This window comes from Mytilus trossulus, chromosome 2 (genome assembly GCF_036588685.1).
Source record: "Mytilus trossulus isolate FHL-02 chromosome 2, PNRI_Mtr1.1.1.hap1, whole genome shotgun sequence".
NCBI classification, from domain to species: domain Eukaryota; kingdom Metazoa; phylum Mollusca; class Bivalvia; order Mytilida; family Mytilidae; genus Mytilus; species Mytilus trossulus.
The window spans coordinates 45,049,788-45,062,236 of NC_086374.1; the positions used below are offsets into that span (position 1 = coordinate 45,049,788).

The 12,449-nt window shown below is 32.0% G+C and overlaps 1 protein-coding gene across 8 annotated transcripts in view; it reads right to left on the reverse strand.

Annotated features, from left to right (window-relative positions):
* Positions 1 to 12,449, reverse strand: part of LOC134707346 (serine/arginine repetitive matrix protein 1-like) — a 29,892-nt gene that overhangs the window by 7,651 nt on the left and 9,792 nt on the right. For 7 of the 8 annotated variants that reach the window (XM_063567045.1, XM_063567046.1, XM_063567042.1 and 4 more), the window contains 12 exons: positions 9,245 to 9,393; positions 8,649 to 8,805; positions 7,968 to 8,096; positions 6,585 to 6,696; positions 6,078 to 6,277; positions 5,392 to 5,550; positions 4,620 to 4,661; positions 3,996 to 4,229; positions 3,116 to 3,403; positions 2,678 to 2,776; positions 1,715 to 2,126; positions 1,088 to 1,168 (listed from right to left, as the gene is read on the reverse strand). In XM_063567045.1, coding sequence (XP_063423115.1) covers positions 1,088 to 1,168; positions 1,715 to 2,126; positions 2,678 to 2,776; positions 3,116 to 3,403; positions 3,996 to 4,229; positions 4,620 to 4,661; positions 5,392 to 5,550; positions 6,078 to 6,277; positions 6,585 to 6,696; positions 7,968 to 8,096; positions 8,649 to 8,805; positions 9,245 to 9,393 — 2,062 coding nt within the window. The remainder of the gene's footprint in view (positions 1 to 1,087; positions 1,169 to 1,714; positions 2,127 to 2,677; positions 2,777 to 3,115; positions 3,404 to 3,995; positions 4,230 to 4,619; positions 4,662 to 5,391; positions 5,551 to 6,077; positions 6,278 to 6,584; positions 6,697 to 7,967; positions 8,097 to 8,648; positions 8,806 to 9,244; positions 9,394 to 12,449) is intronic. The other variant, XM_063567041.1, reaches the window with a different exon arrangement.

Below are 12,449 nucleotides of genomic sequence, written 5' to 3' on the forward strand. Positions count from 1 at the left end.
ACTTTCTTTGAATATATTTTGTTTTATCTCAGTACAATTTAATTTCAGATGTGGCATGTCTTCATATTGGGTGACATTGTTTAGTTTATCAGCCCATAGACATAATTTAGTCATGTGACCATGATGTCATCAACATTTTTTCATGGTTTTCTTCGGTTCAAATGGGAATTTAGAATTAAATTATAAAAAATAACTGTCATATTTTATCTGTCTATACAAAATAACATAAAAAATGCTACACACGTTATTCAGTGTGCACATTTTTTATGTTCTTTCTATATAGACAGAAAAAACATTACAGTCATTCTTTAAATAATTAAATACCTGTAGTCTTTTAATATGATGAAATTAAAGAGGGAAAAAACTCAACTTTTAACAGTACCCTAGTTCACAATAAATAAATTAAAAAAGAACAAATTTGTAGGTATACTGAATAAGTATAAAATTATAACCTACTAATAGGTTCCAGCAAAAGCTGCAATCTTTTAAAAAGAAATGGTAAGGGCAGTTCCAGATATAAACCAATTGTTCGGATGGCAGGAACTTAAGGAAAATGCAACCAACCACACCCTCCCCTGCATTTATATATGTTAGAGCCTGAACACTACTAACAAATGTGATAACTTGATTTATTATACTTCACGTTAAAATGCCATATTTTGATTGGCTAAGCCGAGGGTGTCAATTTACTCTATCACATAGCTGAGCGGGTGACATTTTTTTTGAATGTTACCCTCTCGTCTAGACCAATCAGAAATCGATAATTCAAAGAACAATGAATCTTGCTTGACTTTTGTTGTTTTTTTCTAATGCCCGTAACGTTGTTATGAACGTGACGTCATAGAAAATACTTTTAAAATAAAAGTAATCTGTAAAAGCCAATAATGATAGGACATTCAGTATAATAAATTAAATAACACATAGCTGAGAGGGTGATAGAGCAGATTGGAACCCCTCGAAAAGGCATTGTCAACCTTGGCTTCGCCGCGGTTGACAATGTTTTCTCGGGGTACCAATCTGCTCTATCACCCTCTCAGCTATGTGTTATTTATATAATAAATAATGAACTAATTTCTGTAGTCAATACCTGGATATGTACAGATCTGTGATACTCTTCTTCTTTGAAATGGTCCTCAGGATCTGGAGGGGGCTGCCACTTTATTTTCTCCTACAATACAATCATATCCTTAGTCTTAATTGTGTGAGGCATGTACATGGATGAATTCTATCATTTTCTAAAATTTTGCATACAACAATATAATCTACATAATATAACATTCAAATATTAAACTTTAAAAAGAACATGTGTCCATAGACACTATTTCCTATGTGCACTATCTTTAATAATTAAATGAATAGACGTCATAATAAATGAAGTACGAAAAGTTAAAAGCTAAGTGCTGATATTTATTTAATTCAATCTAGGTTAATAATGTTTCATGTTAAGTAAAAATTAAAATTTCTTTTTTGTGCACTTTAAAATTGTTACTTGGATGGAGAATTGTCTCTGACATGGGAAATCATATCACATCTTCTTATATCTAATTATTCCCTATCTACTGAAAATATTATTACCATTTATACTATGTTCATAAATATAGGATTTTTTTTACATCAGAGTAGGCTTAATGAATCAATGATTGCTTATCATAAACACTTATAAAGTCAACACAACCTAAGTATAGGTCTGCTTTAAAAAGGAATGTGTATATACCTCAACTTTCCTTGTTGGTTTCTTCTTGTTTTTGGAACTAGCAGAGCTGGAATCACTTGAATATGACTTTGATCTCGACCTTGATCTTCCAGAGCCTGACTTTGAACTTGAGCTGCTGGATGATCTTGATCTAGACACCTTTTTCTTTTCTGGTGATATATTTTTATCTGGTACCCTAAGAGGACTAGCTTTTATAGGAGCTTCAGTTGTTGCCAAATCATACTGGATTTTACTTTCTTTTTGACCTGGGGATTTCCCTTCAACATGACCACTTCTTCTAACATCCCTTTGAGGACTAGCTGACCTTGACCTTGAGCGTCTCTCAGTGGATGGCTTTCTGAATCCATTGACCTCTGACTTTTGCTCCCTTGTAACATCAGAGTGAGGTTTGTGGCCTTGATTTAAAATTTGTCTGAAAATAAATTATGGTAGGTATTTAATAAAAGGCAATGCTGAGAGAAATGTGATGCATATTTTCAACAAGGTCTTCTTTGCAACAAAAAACATAATTCTTTTCCTGCAGACAAGAACCAAATCTGATGGCCTAAAATAGTGAATGATAAGATTTTGAGAAAGAATAAAACATTCGCTATATTACAATTCATGTAAACATAATTGATGAATTTATTGTATAAGATTGTTTATTTTTCATAAATTGTTCTTTATAGCTATTAAAGAAATAAGATTGGATTTTTTCAATATGAAAAGTATTAAATCAATAAGATACAAATGACAAAACATATCATTGTTTAAACCTAACATTATGACATGTGACTGTACTTCTCTTTTAAGTTTCTACACTTCTCATTGTGATTTTGAAGTAGTATGAGGCATGATGACAAACAATCTGACTGAGATTTTTTATGGTATATGAATATTACTTTGTTGTTTACATGTATCTGTGTGTTATTTTTTATGTCTTCTATTTTTAAAACGATTGATAATATTAAATGCAATACATACTGTGTGAAGACTGGTCTTTCAGGCTCCTTAGATTTCCATGGTTTTTGTCCTGGTTTCCAGTGTGTGGGAGGAGGACTATCAGATTTCAGTTTCACTGGTCTGCAGATGAAATATTAATTCGTTCAAAAATTTATTACCTAAACCTTGTAAATAAAATTTAAATTTAGACAAAACACAAAACTATTCAGTGCTTAAACAGCCTCAACTAAAATTTTATACACAATATGTACAAACATTTAATTTGTGCTTTTAAAATTTATGCATCCGAAGATAAACTTGACTTTCATTTGATTTTTGCCACAGGTTGACATATCATCATGTCTATTTATCTTGCAAATGAACATTTTATGTAATGTGTCTGTATATACTTGATTTGTGGATAAAGTTGATAGATTAAACACAATTATTGAAATAAGACTAGAATATGTCCTGTGATACCTTTGAGCTGGCTGTACTTTTGGTCTATCTCTTCTACCTCTTGATCTTGATCTGCTAGATCTGTCTCTAGATCTTGACCTTGACCTAGATGATGATGATGATCTCGTCCTTCTTCTATCACCATCTCTCTTGGTCCTGGATTTTGAATCAGAGTCAGAATCAGATTCTGAATGTCGTCGCCTTGACCTTGATGAAGGTTCTGGTGATCTAGATTCATCTGAACTTCGACCTTTCTTCTCACTCCTAAATTTTCTCTTTTCATTTCTTCTGTTTTCTTCAGAAGGAGACCTAGAAAGTTTTGTAAAAATAAAGATATGCACATCTACATATTGTGTCTTTATCATTTTGAAAGTTACATAAAATTCTGTTGTGGCTTAACTACTAGAAAAAAAATTAATAAAATGTTCCTGTTAATATGCATATCTTCTTATTTTCTACAGAAATTCTGCTGTGTGATTTCCAAGTAGTTATGACAGGAACAGGACTGATAGATGGACAGATAGACGGTAAGAGGCACAGGTCAAATTATATACCCCATGGAACAAAGTGCATATTGACAGGATTTTTTTTATAATTTTTTTATAATTAGAAAAACATAATTTCTTCAAGTAATCAGAATGTTAAAATTGTTTTATAGGCACCTATTGAAATTCAATGTAAATATTGATTGATACATGTTTGCTTAAGGTCCAGATGCAAGTATTTCATGTATACATGTATTTAGGACAATCAGGCATAGCCATTGAACTTTAACATGTTTAACAAATCATTGGAAATTATTTAACATGAAAATCAGTTGTAATAGATGTAAACCTAAAATAACAGTATAGAACTTAATTTACAAATACTTGTTTATAGATTGCATTTGAAATACAAGTACCTTCTTTGTCTTGATCTGTTAAGCTGACGATTTCTGTCAGGACTTGGACTATATCTATCTTTTCTATCTGAATATTTGGACTTCCTTTCTCTTTCTGGTGATGAGATTATTTCTCCTTCTGATGGAGAACTGTCACGTTGACGTCTAACTTGTTTTCTAGATGTTTCTTCCTCGTCACTTTCTGACATTTTTCGCTCTTGTTTCTTCTGCTTCTTATCTTTCTTTTCTTTTTTTCTACCAAAAGAAATGTTGAGAAAATAAAACAAGTTTTTCTTTTGATATTGTATTCATATTTCAATGACAATACTTTAATTATTGAGACAACTACAACCTGATTATGATCTCAAAAATTAAAACTTGCATTTTGGATTTTTTTATATGAACCACAGGATTTTTCTGAACATCGCAAAAAATAAAATCTTTTTTGTCTCAAAAGACAAAATCGCAATTATAAATGCACGCAAAAATTTCTGAATTTACAGTAGTAATCAGTATGCTTCTACAAAATAAACTTTCTGATCAAATATGCATAAAACTAATTCAGGCAAAGCTCCGAAAACATTATCCCTAAAACCAAAACATCAACATATCAATTATAAGCATAAAATATCATCCAGTTCATACCTTTTTTCCTTTTTCTTTTTTTTGCCTCCATCTTCATCTTCCCTGTAAATAAAAAAATCAACAACATATTTATAGCTAATTGCTATTTCATCTTTTAAAATTTTTCTGAGCAGATTATTAATTCTTGTAATTTTGAGACCCTGACTGTTCATAAAATAAACAATATGAATACCAAATATAGAAACTAAAACCTGTAATATTTACTTCTAAGTTATAGAAGAAATAACTTGAATTTTGCTTTTTTTTCTATTTAACAAATTTAGGTATCTATAACTCAAGGTTGTCTTGCTATATGTAAATCTTAAACAATAAATACCTCTCTGTATATTGCTGTTAAACTCATTTGCAAACATACCACATCGTTATTTCTAAATCTTAACAACTCTTAATTTTCAGAACTGTGTTGATTTTTCCCCCATTAAAGAGAAAATTTCAGGTCAAAAGATGGTTGTATTGAAAAAAAATACCTTGGACAAGTTATTCATCCATCTAAATAGCATTATTATACCTTCAATAAACAATTCTGCACCATCTTAAAACCTAAAGCAATGACATAGACCCTTCTTAACTGGGTAACAAAATGGCATTCTTAAACTGCTATTCAACAACATACTTTTTTTTTTATTTGAGCTTCTAGTAGACGAAATATGCATCTGACATACAAAATCATACATCTGGTATATTCTTTGATTGTCTTTTTTAAGTGCTGGTAAAATATTTACTTAGAGTATGACAACACTTGTAATAAAAGGTAAGACATTTATATACATACACATCAGATGATGGTTTTATAGCTTCATAACCAGCATGTTGCTGAAGTCTGGCTGCTATGGACAAACGCTTATCAGCAGGCTCCAAACTTTTGGATCTCGTTCTTCTGCTATGAACACGTTCAACACGACCTGTCATCCTCTCTGGACGTCTCTCTTCCCTAAAAACAATTTTGATATTGATCATCTTTTTTATTTGCACCTATATAAACAATAAAAAGTTTCCTCAAATCAACTTGAGATCAATTATCATTGTTTACCTACTGTGGGTTCATTTATTTTCGTGGAAAACGGAGAACTTGTATGTTCATGGATATTTAATTTTGTGGTTTTGTCTAGGTCTGCATACAAGCCTATAGAAAATTTGTTATTCATTGAAAGTATAATTTCATGGTTTATCCGTACCTTTCAAATCCACATAAATTGGTATCCATTGAATAAGGCCAAAAAAAAAAAACTCTTTAGAAGTTCAAACATATATGCTTTTGTGGAAATTCTTTTTTTATGTAATTCAAAATCTTGGATTTTTTTTTACAATTCTTAAGCATAAAATGCATCCAAATACAATTTAATCTATTTCCTGCAATGCCTTTTAACTCCCAAATAGTTCAATTTTTTTTTATTCAGCTCACATATTATTTATGCGTGTTTGATATCAATGTGCTATCAAATCATAAAATGGTTTTACCTATCATCGCGGACAAAGCCTTGTCGTCTTCCTCCCTGTCTTTCCGGTGGAGGTTGTCTTTGCTGTAATCGATCACCTCTAACCCATCTATCTTGATCACCATCCTCAGCATCCCCCATGGTACTGACAGGAGCATTACGTTCCATGGCCTGTTTCCAGTGTGGTGGAGTCTCACTTCTACTCCTATCTCCCCCGTATCTCTGAAAGAAAGAAATATTTATTGTAGAGAGGGATATTTTCATGCGGGTTTCTTATGCAATAAAGATAAAACAGTAAATAATGTGTTTGTCCTAAAGGGAGATAAAAGTTATAAACAAGAAAATCAAGAATTGAAGATTGAAGACCTCAGGATTATTTTTTTTGTGGTTGTGTGTCTGTCTCCTTATCATATTAGTCATAAATCTGCTTCCATCATCGTGCAATAGAAAGAACATGAATTTTTATTTTATTTTTCATTAATCAATATTAAAATTTGCATAAAATTAACTGGTCCGAATATTTTCTTACAATAGTGCCTCTGCCTTTAATTTTTCGGCCTTTCTGGTCATACTGTGTCCTATTACCGTAGGGCAATCTCTCTATATTCCTTCTGTTACCAAATCTTGGTGGAGACCTTTCCCTAAAAGTTAAATTTCATATTATAAATCAGTTATGTCAAATGGATGTACAAAAGTTTTCAGTAATTTTAAAAACAAGAAAATTTGCATTTTCACTATTGGATCACCATTTGGGTATGGGATATAATAATTTTCATTCTTTCTTTTTTTGATATTATAAAATGAAGGTTTTAAAATGGATGAAATGTATTTAAGATAATGATGCTCAACTTAAAATATTATTGTTGTAGTAATCAAAAAGATACTGTCAAGCCTTGTACTATCTAATAATGTTTAAATGAAGAAATTTCATTGGATGAAAACCTTAAATGTGAATCTTCTGAAACAACTGCTTTTTACATGTTTAAATTATTTAGATTAAAGGGGAAAGATGAAGTAGGCTTAAATTCAATTTGTTCTTGAAACCTCTTTATGTAGCTGTCAAAATCCTCTTCATTGGATGTCAGTGATCTGCTACCACTTTTTTACTCAAATATGGAGTGTAATGTTGATGTCATATCTTTACTTCTCCTCTTAGTTGAATACATTCACAACTCTTAAACAGGACAATTTAAAACCCATTCATTGGTTGGAAGGTTTGTCAATCAATGAAAGAGTAGACATAGAACAAGGTAGCAGCATCTAAGTATTTAATTTGGAGCTTACTTTACTGTCCTCTTATTTCTTTTAATCGTTTAAGAAGAAATTAAAAGACCTCCATACAAGACCTAAAAAATTCTAAACTACAAACTATGCTTCTATCCGTTTAATTGTACTTGACAATTTACCTGTCTCCTGCAGGTTGTGGACCCCCTCTATCAATTTACCTGTCTCCTGCAGGTTGTGGACCCCCTCTATCAATTTACCTGTCTCCTGCAGGTTGTGGACCCCTCTAACAATTTACCTGTCTCCTGCAGGTTGTGGACCCCCTCTATCAATTTACCTGTCTCCTGCAGGTTGTGGACCCCCTCTAACAATTTACCTGTCTCCTGCAGGTTGTGGACCCCCTCTAACAATTTACCTGTCTCCTGCAGGTTGTGGACCCCCTCTATCAATTTACCTGTCTCCTGCAGGTTGTGGACCCCCTCTATCAATTTACCTGTCTCCTGCAGGTTGTGGACCCCCTCTATCAATTTACCTGTCTCCTGCAGGTTGTGGACCCCCTCTAACAATTTACCTGTCTCCTGCAGGTTGTGGACCCCCTCTAACAATTTACCTGTCTCCTGCAGGTTGTGGACCCCCTCTAACAATTTACCTGTCTCCTGCAGGTTGTGGACCCCCTCTATCAATTTACCTGTCTCCTGCAGGTTGTGGACCCCCTCTATCAAGAAACTTTGATTGAGGGACTTCTGGGATTTCTTCAGGTCTAATTTCACCAAAGACAGTGGTTATCTCTTCTTTAGTCTCTTTCCCATCTTCACTGCTGCATCACATAAAGATAAAACCAATATATGTTATTCAATTTAAAAAATATACAAATACATTATCCCTTTTACAATCTAATAGTAAAGCCAGGTGGTTAAAAAAAGTCAATCATAACAAAGATAACATAACATATAAATTCTAATAATACAATTATTTACAAATATGCCATCACAATTTTTAAATACAGCTGAAAACCAAAATTCAACTGGAGAACATTATTTGTATTTTAACCTTATTCAGAAATTAATGTGTTCCTGGCCTTGCGGTCATAAAACTTTCGAGCATGATTTTTGTACTCAGACTCAAAAATCAACCAATCACTCACTATTGCTGGGGCAAAAATAATCACGAAAATAATGCCTACCCATGTTAAAACTACAATAAAGTATTGTATAATTATATAGTTATTTGAAAGCAATCATTTTATAAATATAAACTAATTTCCTGCTTATCATGTAAAAAGATAGCTGCAAAAGGATAAAACCTCACACTGACCTTTTACTCTTAGTGAGCTATCAATATGCAGGAAAAACATGAAAGTATATCATACCTTGGACTTTTATCCCTTTTCTTTTTCTTTTCTTTCTTCTTCTTTTTTGATTCTTTCTTATGTTTTTTCTTCTTTTTCTTTTTGTCATCTTCACTAGCAGATTCCTCTTCTGATGATTTAGCAGACTCAGATTCTGAAACCTTCTTCCTCTTCTTACCTGTAATTCATTTTTTAACAAAAAGTTTTATTAACAGGTTAACTGCTAGTTTTTACCTCTAGGATTATTATAGAATTTAATAGGTCCCATATTTGTGTCTAGGTTCCATTCTAAATTTGATTATTCATCAAGTAAATAAATTGTTCCTAATAAAAAAAAGTATTAGGCAGTATCAAATCAGATAAAATATCTATCCACTGTTCTAGTCCCAACACAAAAGTTACAGTATACTGCCAAAATATTTTCTTGTCTATATATAACAATAATTTTGACATCTAATGTCTTCAGTTTTCTAAAATCATTTCCAGTAATATAATATAATTTTGCTTAGTAAGTTTCCATGCACACAAACTAAAATCTTCTTAAATTCAAACCACTAACAAAAGTGACTAAAACATGACATACAACAAAAGTTCTATTAAGTAGAGCTTAATCATACCTTTGGACTTCATCTGTGGAACCAATTCCCCACAATTTTCCACTTTAACCTCTTTTATAGGACAACTTTTAGCACTGTCAGTTTCTAAATTTTCTATTTGCATCACAAGCTCTTGGCCAAATATAACATGACCAAATATGACATGCACTCTACAAAATAAAAACACATAACCTTTATATACATGTACATGTAGCTTGAATCCCTTCTCTGTTTAATTTGCTGTATTTCCATTTGAATTTGAAGCAAAGACAAATTTTATGCATACCTATGTTGAAATGAGCACAGAGCATGAAATGATAGAATTATTTTGATTGCAGTCATATAAGGCCACACCAATTTGATTCCTTGTTCGACGGACCCGCCCGCACCTATTTTTTTCAAAACAGAATTTTTTTATTTTTATTATTTTCCCGCTTCCCGCATCCGGAAATGAAATCATGTCCATTTCCTGCACCATTTTTTTGTAAATATTATAAAAAGATCTCAACATTTGTTTATAAAATCACAGTCTAGCCTTTAAATAACGATTTTAAACCTATCAGTACCCAACAACACTGTAAATATCTGCGAGAATATTTGTTTCAGCATGAAACCAATTTATTTCACCTGGGAGTGCTCCGATATAAATATATAACCGGAAATACCAGTACAGAACAAAACGTTGGTTTCTTTCCCCCTAACTTATATTCCCTATAACAAAATGTTCGTTGTTAAAATAAAGTACAAAGAACTTCTGAAGGATTTGCCTTCAACTGCAATTATAATGTATGGTGACGGTCATACCCGCTGCAGGTTTGTGCACCTGTCCAGGTTTATTCAGGGACCTGTTGTTCAGCCGTTATCGTTTGTTGATGTGGTTCATTGGTATTTTCCCGTTTGGAAATATAAATTTGATCGTTGGTTTTCCTGTTCCAATTGTGTACAATACTAAGTTGTGGTCCCTTATAGGTTGCTGGTTGGTGTGGACCAAAGCTCTGTGTAAAAGGCCGTACTTTGACCTATGTTTGTTATTATCAGGTTGGGAACAACCCTCCCTCAGACAAGGGCCCTGAAGGGGTCATTTTACCATGTTTACTGATGTAGAAAAGAAAATAGAAATACTAAGGATTTGAATAGTGCTACTATACAAAACCTTTGACAACTTAGAATATTTTACTAAAAAAGAGGAGAAATACATCATATTTTAAACCACTTTTCTAAAAGAGGGATGGGACCACTTACATTTTTTATTTTGAATAATATTAAACTGTTAAAGTAAAGGTGTTAACAAGGTTAAAGTCCAGGAATATTACAAAATTCTTGGACATGTTTCGACCATTTAATACCAAATATTTTAGTTCCTTGGGAAAATATTAGCCCTTTTGTACTTGAAGTGTTTTTACAAAAAAAATAGATTATAACTTATATGACCCCTCATAAAAGGGATATTCATTACATTAAGGGGTTGTTCTGAACATAATTATGACTTGGATGGAGAATTGTCTCATTGTCAGTCACACATACATAGACCAAATTTAATTATTCAATTATTTCTTGTTGAACAGGGAAAAAATATTTCATAAATTAAAGAAATGTCAAGGTACAAGTGATAAATCAAGTTTTAATATAGTCAAAACCTACTATTTTATATTTACAAAAAAAATTTATAATCGCTCGCCTTTATTTTTTAAGCTTCGCCTCAAAAATTTGCAAATTAAATATTTTTTTATTAAATTTTCAAATCGCTCGCTCGCCCCAATTTTTGAAGTCCAAAAATCCGTAGAACAAGAAATTAAATTGGTGTGGCCTAATATGGAACTTTTATGATTTGTAGAGGATCTAAAATCCATGTTTGAAAGGAAGCCATTTGATTTGATGAAGCAAAAAAGATATTGAAAATAAACTATTTCACAATAAAATAAATCCAGATACATGTAAACTTACTTTAAGAATTATATGATTTAATAGGGAGCAACACCATCAAAAATGTTTCCAAAGCATACATGGCATAAGGAAATGAAACAAGAGGCTCTCAAGAGCCTGAATCGCTCACCTGAATTTTTTTGGTTTAATCTCTCATCAATGATTATTTTGGCTTTTCAATTTATTTAAATGTTCTTTGAATCGTCCTATTTTCTTCAAAAGCAAAAAAAAATCATTTTCTCCTATGTTCTATTTTAGCCATAGGAGCTATGTTTCTTGACATACAAGGAAATGAAATATGAAATTTATACTAGATACTCTGAAACTCTGAAACTCATTTAGCCTAAGTTTGGCTGAAATTGATACAGCAGTTTCAAATAAGAAGATTTTTAAAAGTAGGTCAACATGATGAACAAATTGTGAAAAAAGTCTTTAAAGGGCAATAACTCCTTAAGAGGTCAATTGACAATTTTGGTCAAATGAACTTATTTGTAGATCTTACTTTGCTTAACATTTTTCTTTTAACAGTTTATCTGTATCTATAATAATATTCAAGATAATGACCAAAAACTGCAAAATTTCCTTAAAATTACCAATTAAGTGGCAGCAACCCAACAATGGGTTGTTTGATTCATCTGAAGATTTCAGGTCTGATAGATATTGACCCAATGAATACTTTTAACCCATCTCAGATTTGCTCTAAATGCTTTCATTTTTGAGATATAAGCCAAAAACTGCATTTGACCCCTATGTTCTATTTTAAGTAACGGCGGCCATGTTTTTTGATGGATCAAAAATCGAAGCACACACTTTGTGCAGGATAATCTAAGGAACAATCATGCTAAGTTTCATCCAAATCCATTCAGTAGTTTCAGAGGAGAAGATTTTTTAAAGTTAGCAAATATGATGAACAAATTGTGAAAAATTGTCATTAAAGGACAATAACCCACTAAGGGGTCAATTGACAATTTTGGTCATAGAACTTATTTGTAGATCTTACTTTGCTGATCATTTTTGCTGTTTACAGTTTATCTTTATCTATAATAATATTCGAGATAATGACCAAAAACTGCAAAATTTCCTTAAAATTACCAATTAAGTGGCAGCAACCCAACAATGGTTTGTTTGATTCATCTGAAAATTTCAGTGCTGATAGATCTTGACCTAATGAACATTTTACCCTATGTCAGATTTGCTCTAAATGCTTTCGTTTTTGAGATATAAGCCAAAAACTGCATTTGACCCCTATGTTCTATTTTAAGTAACGGCGGCCATGTTTTTTGACGGATCAAAAATCGAAGCT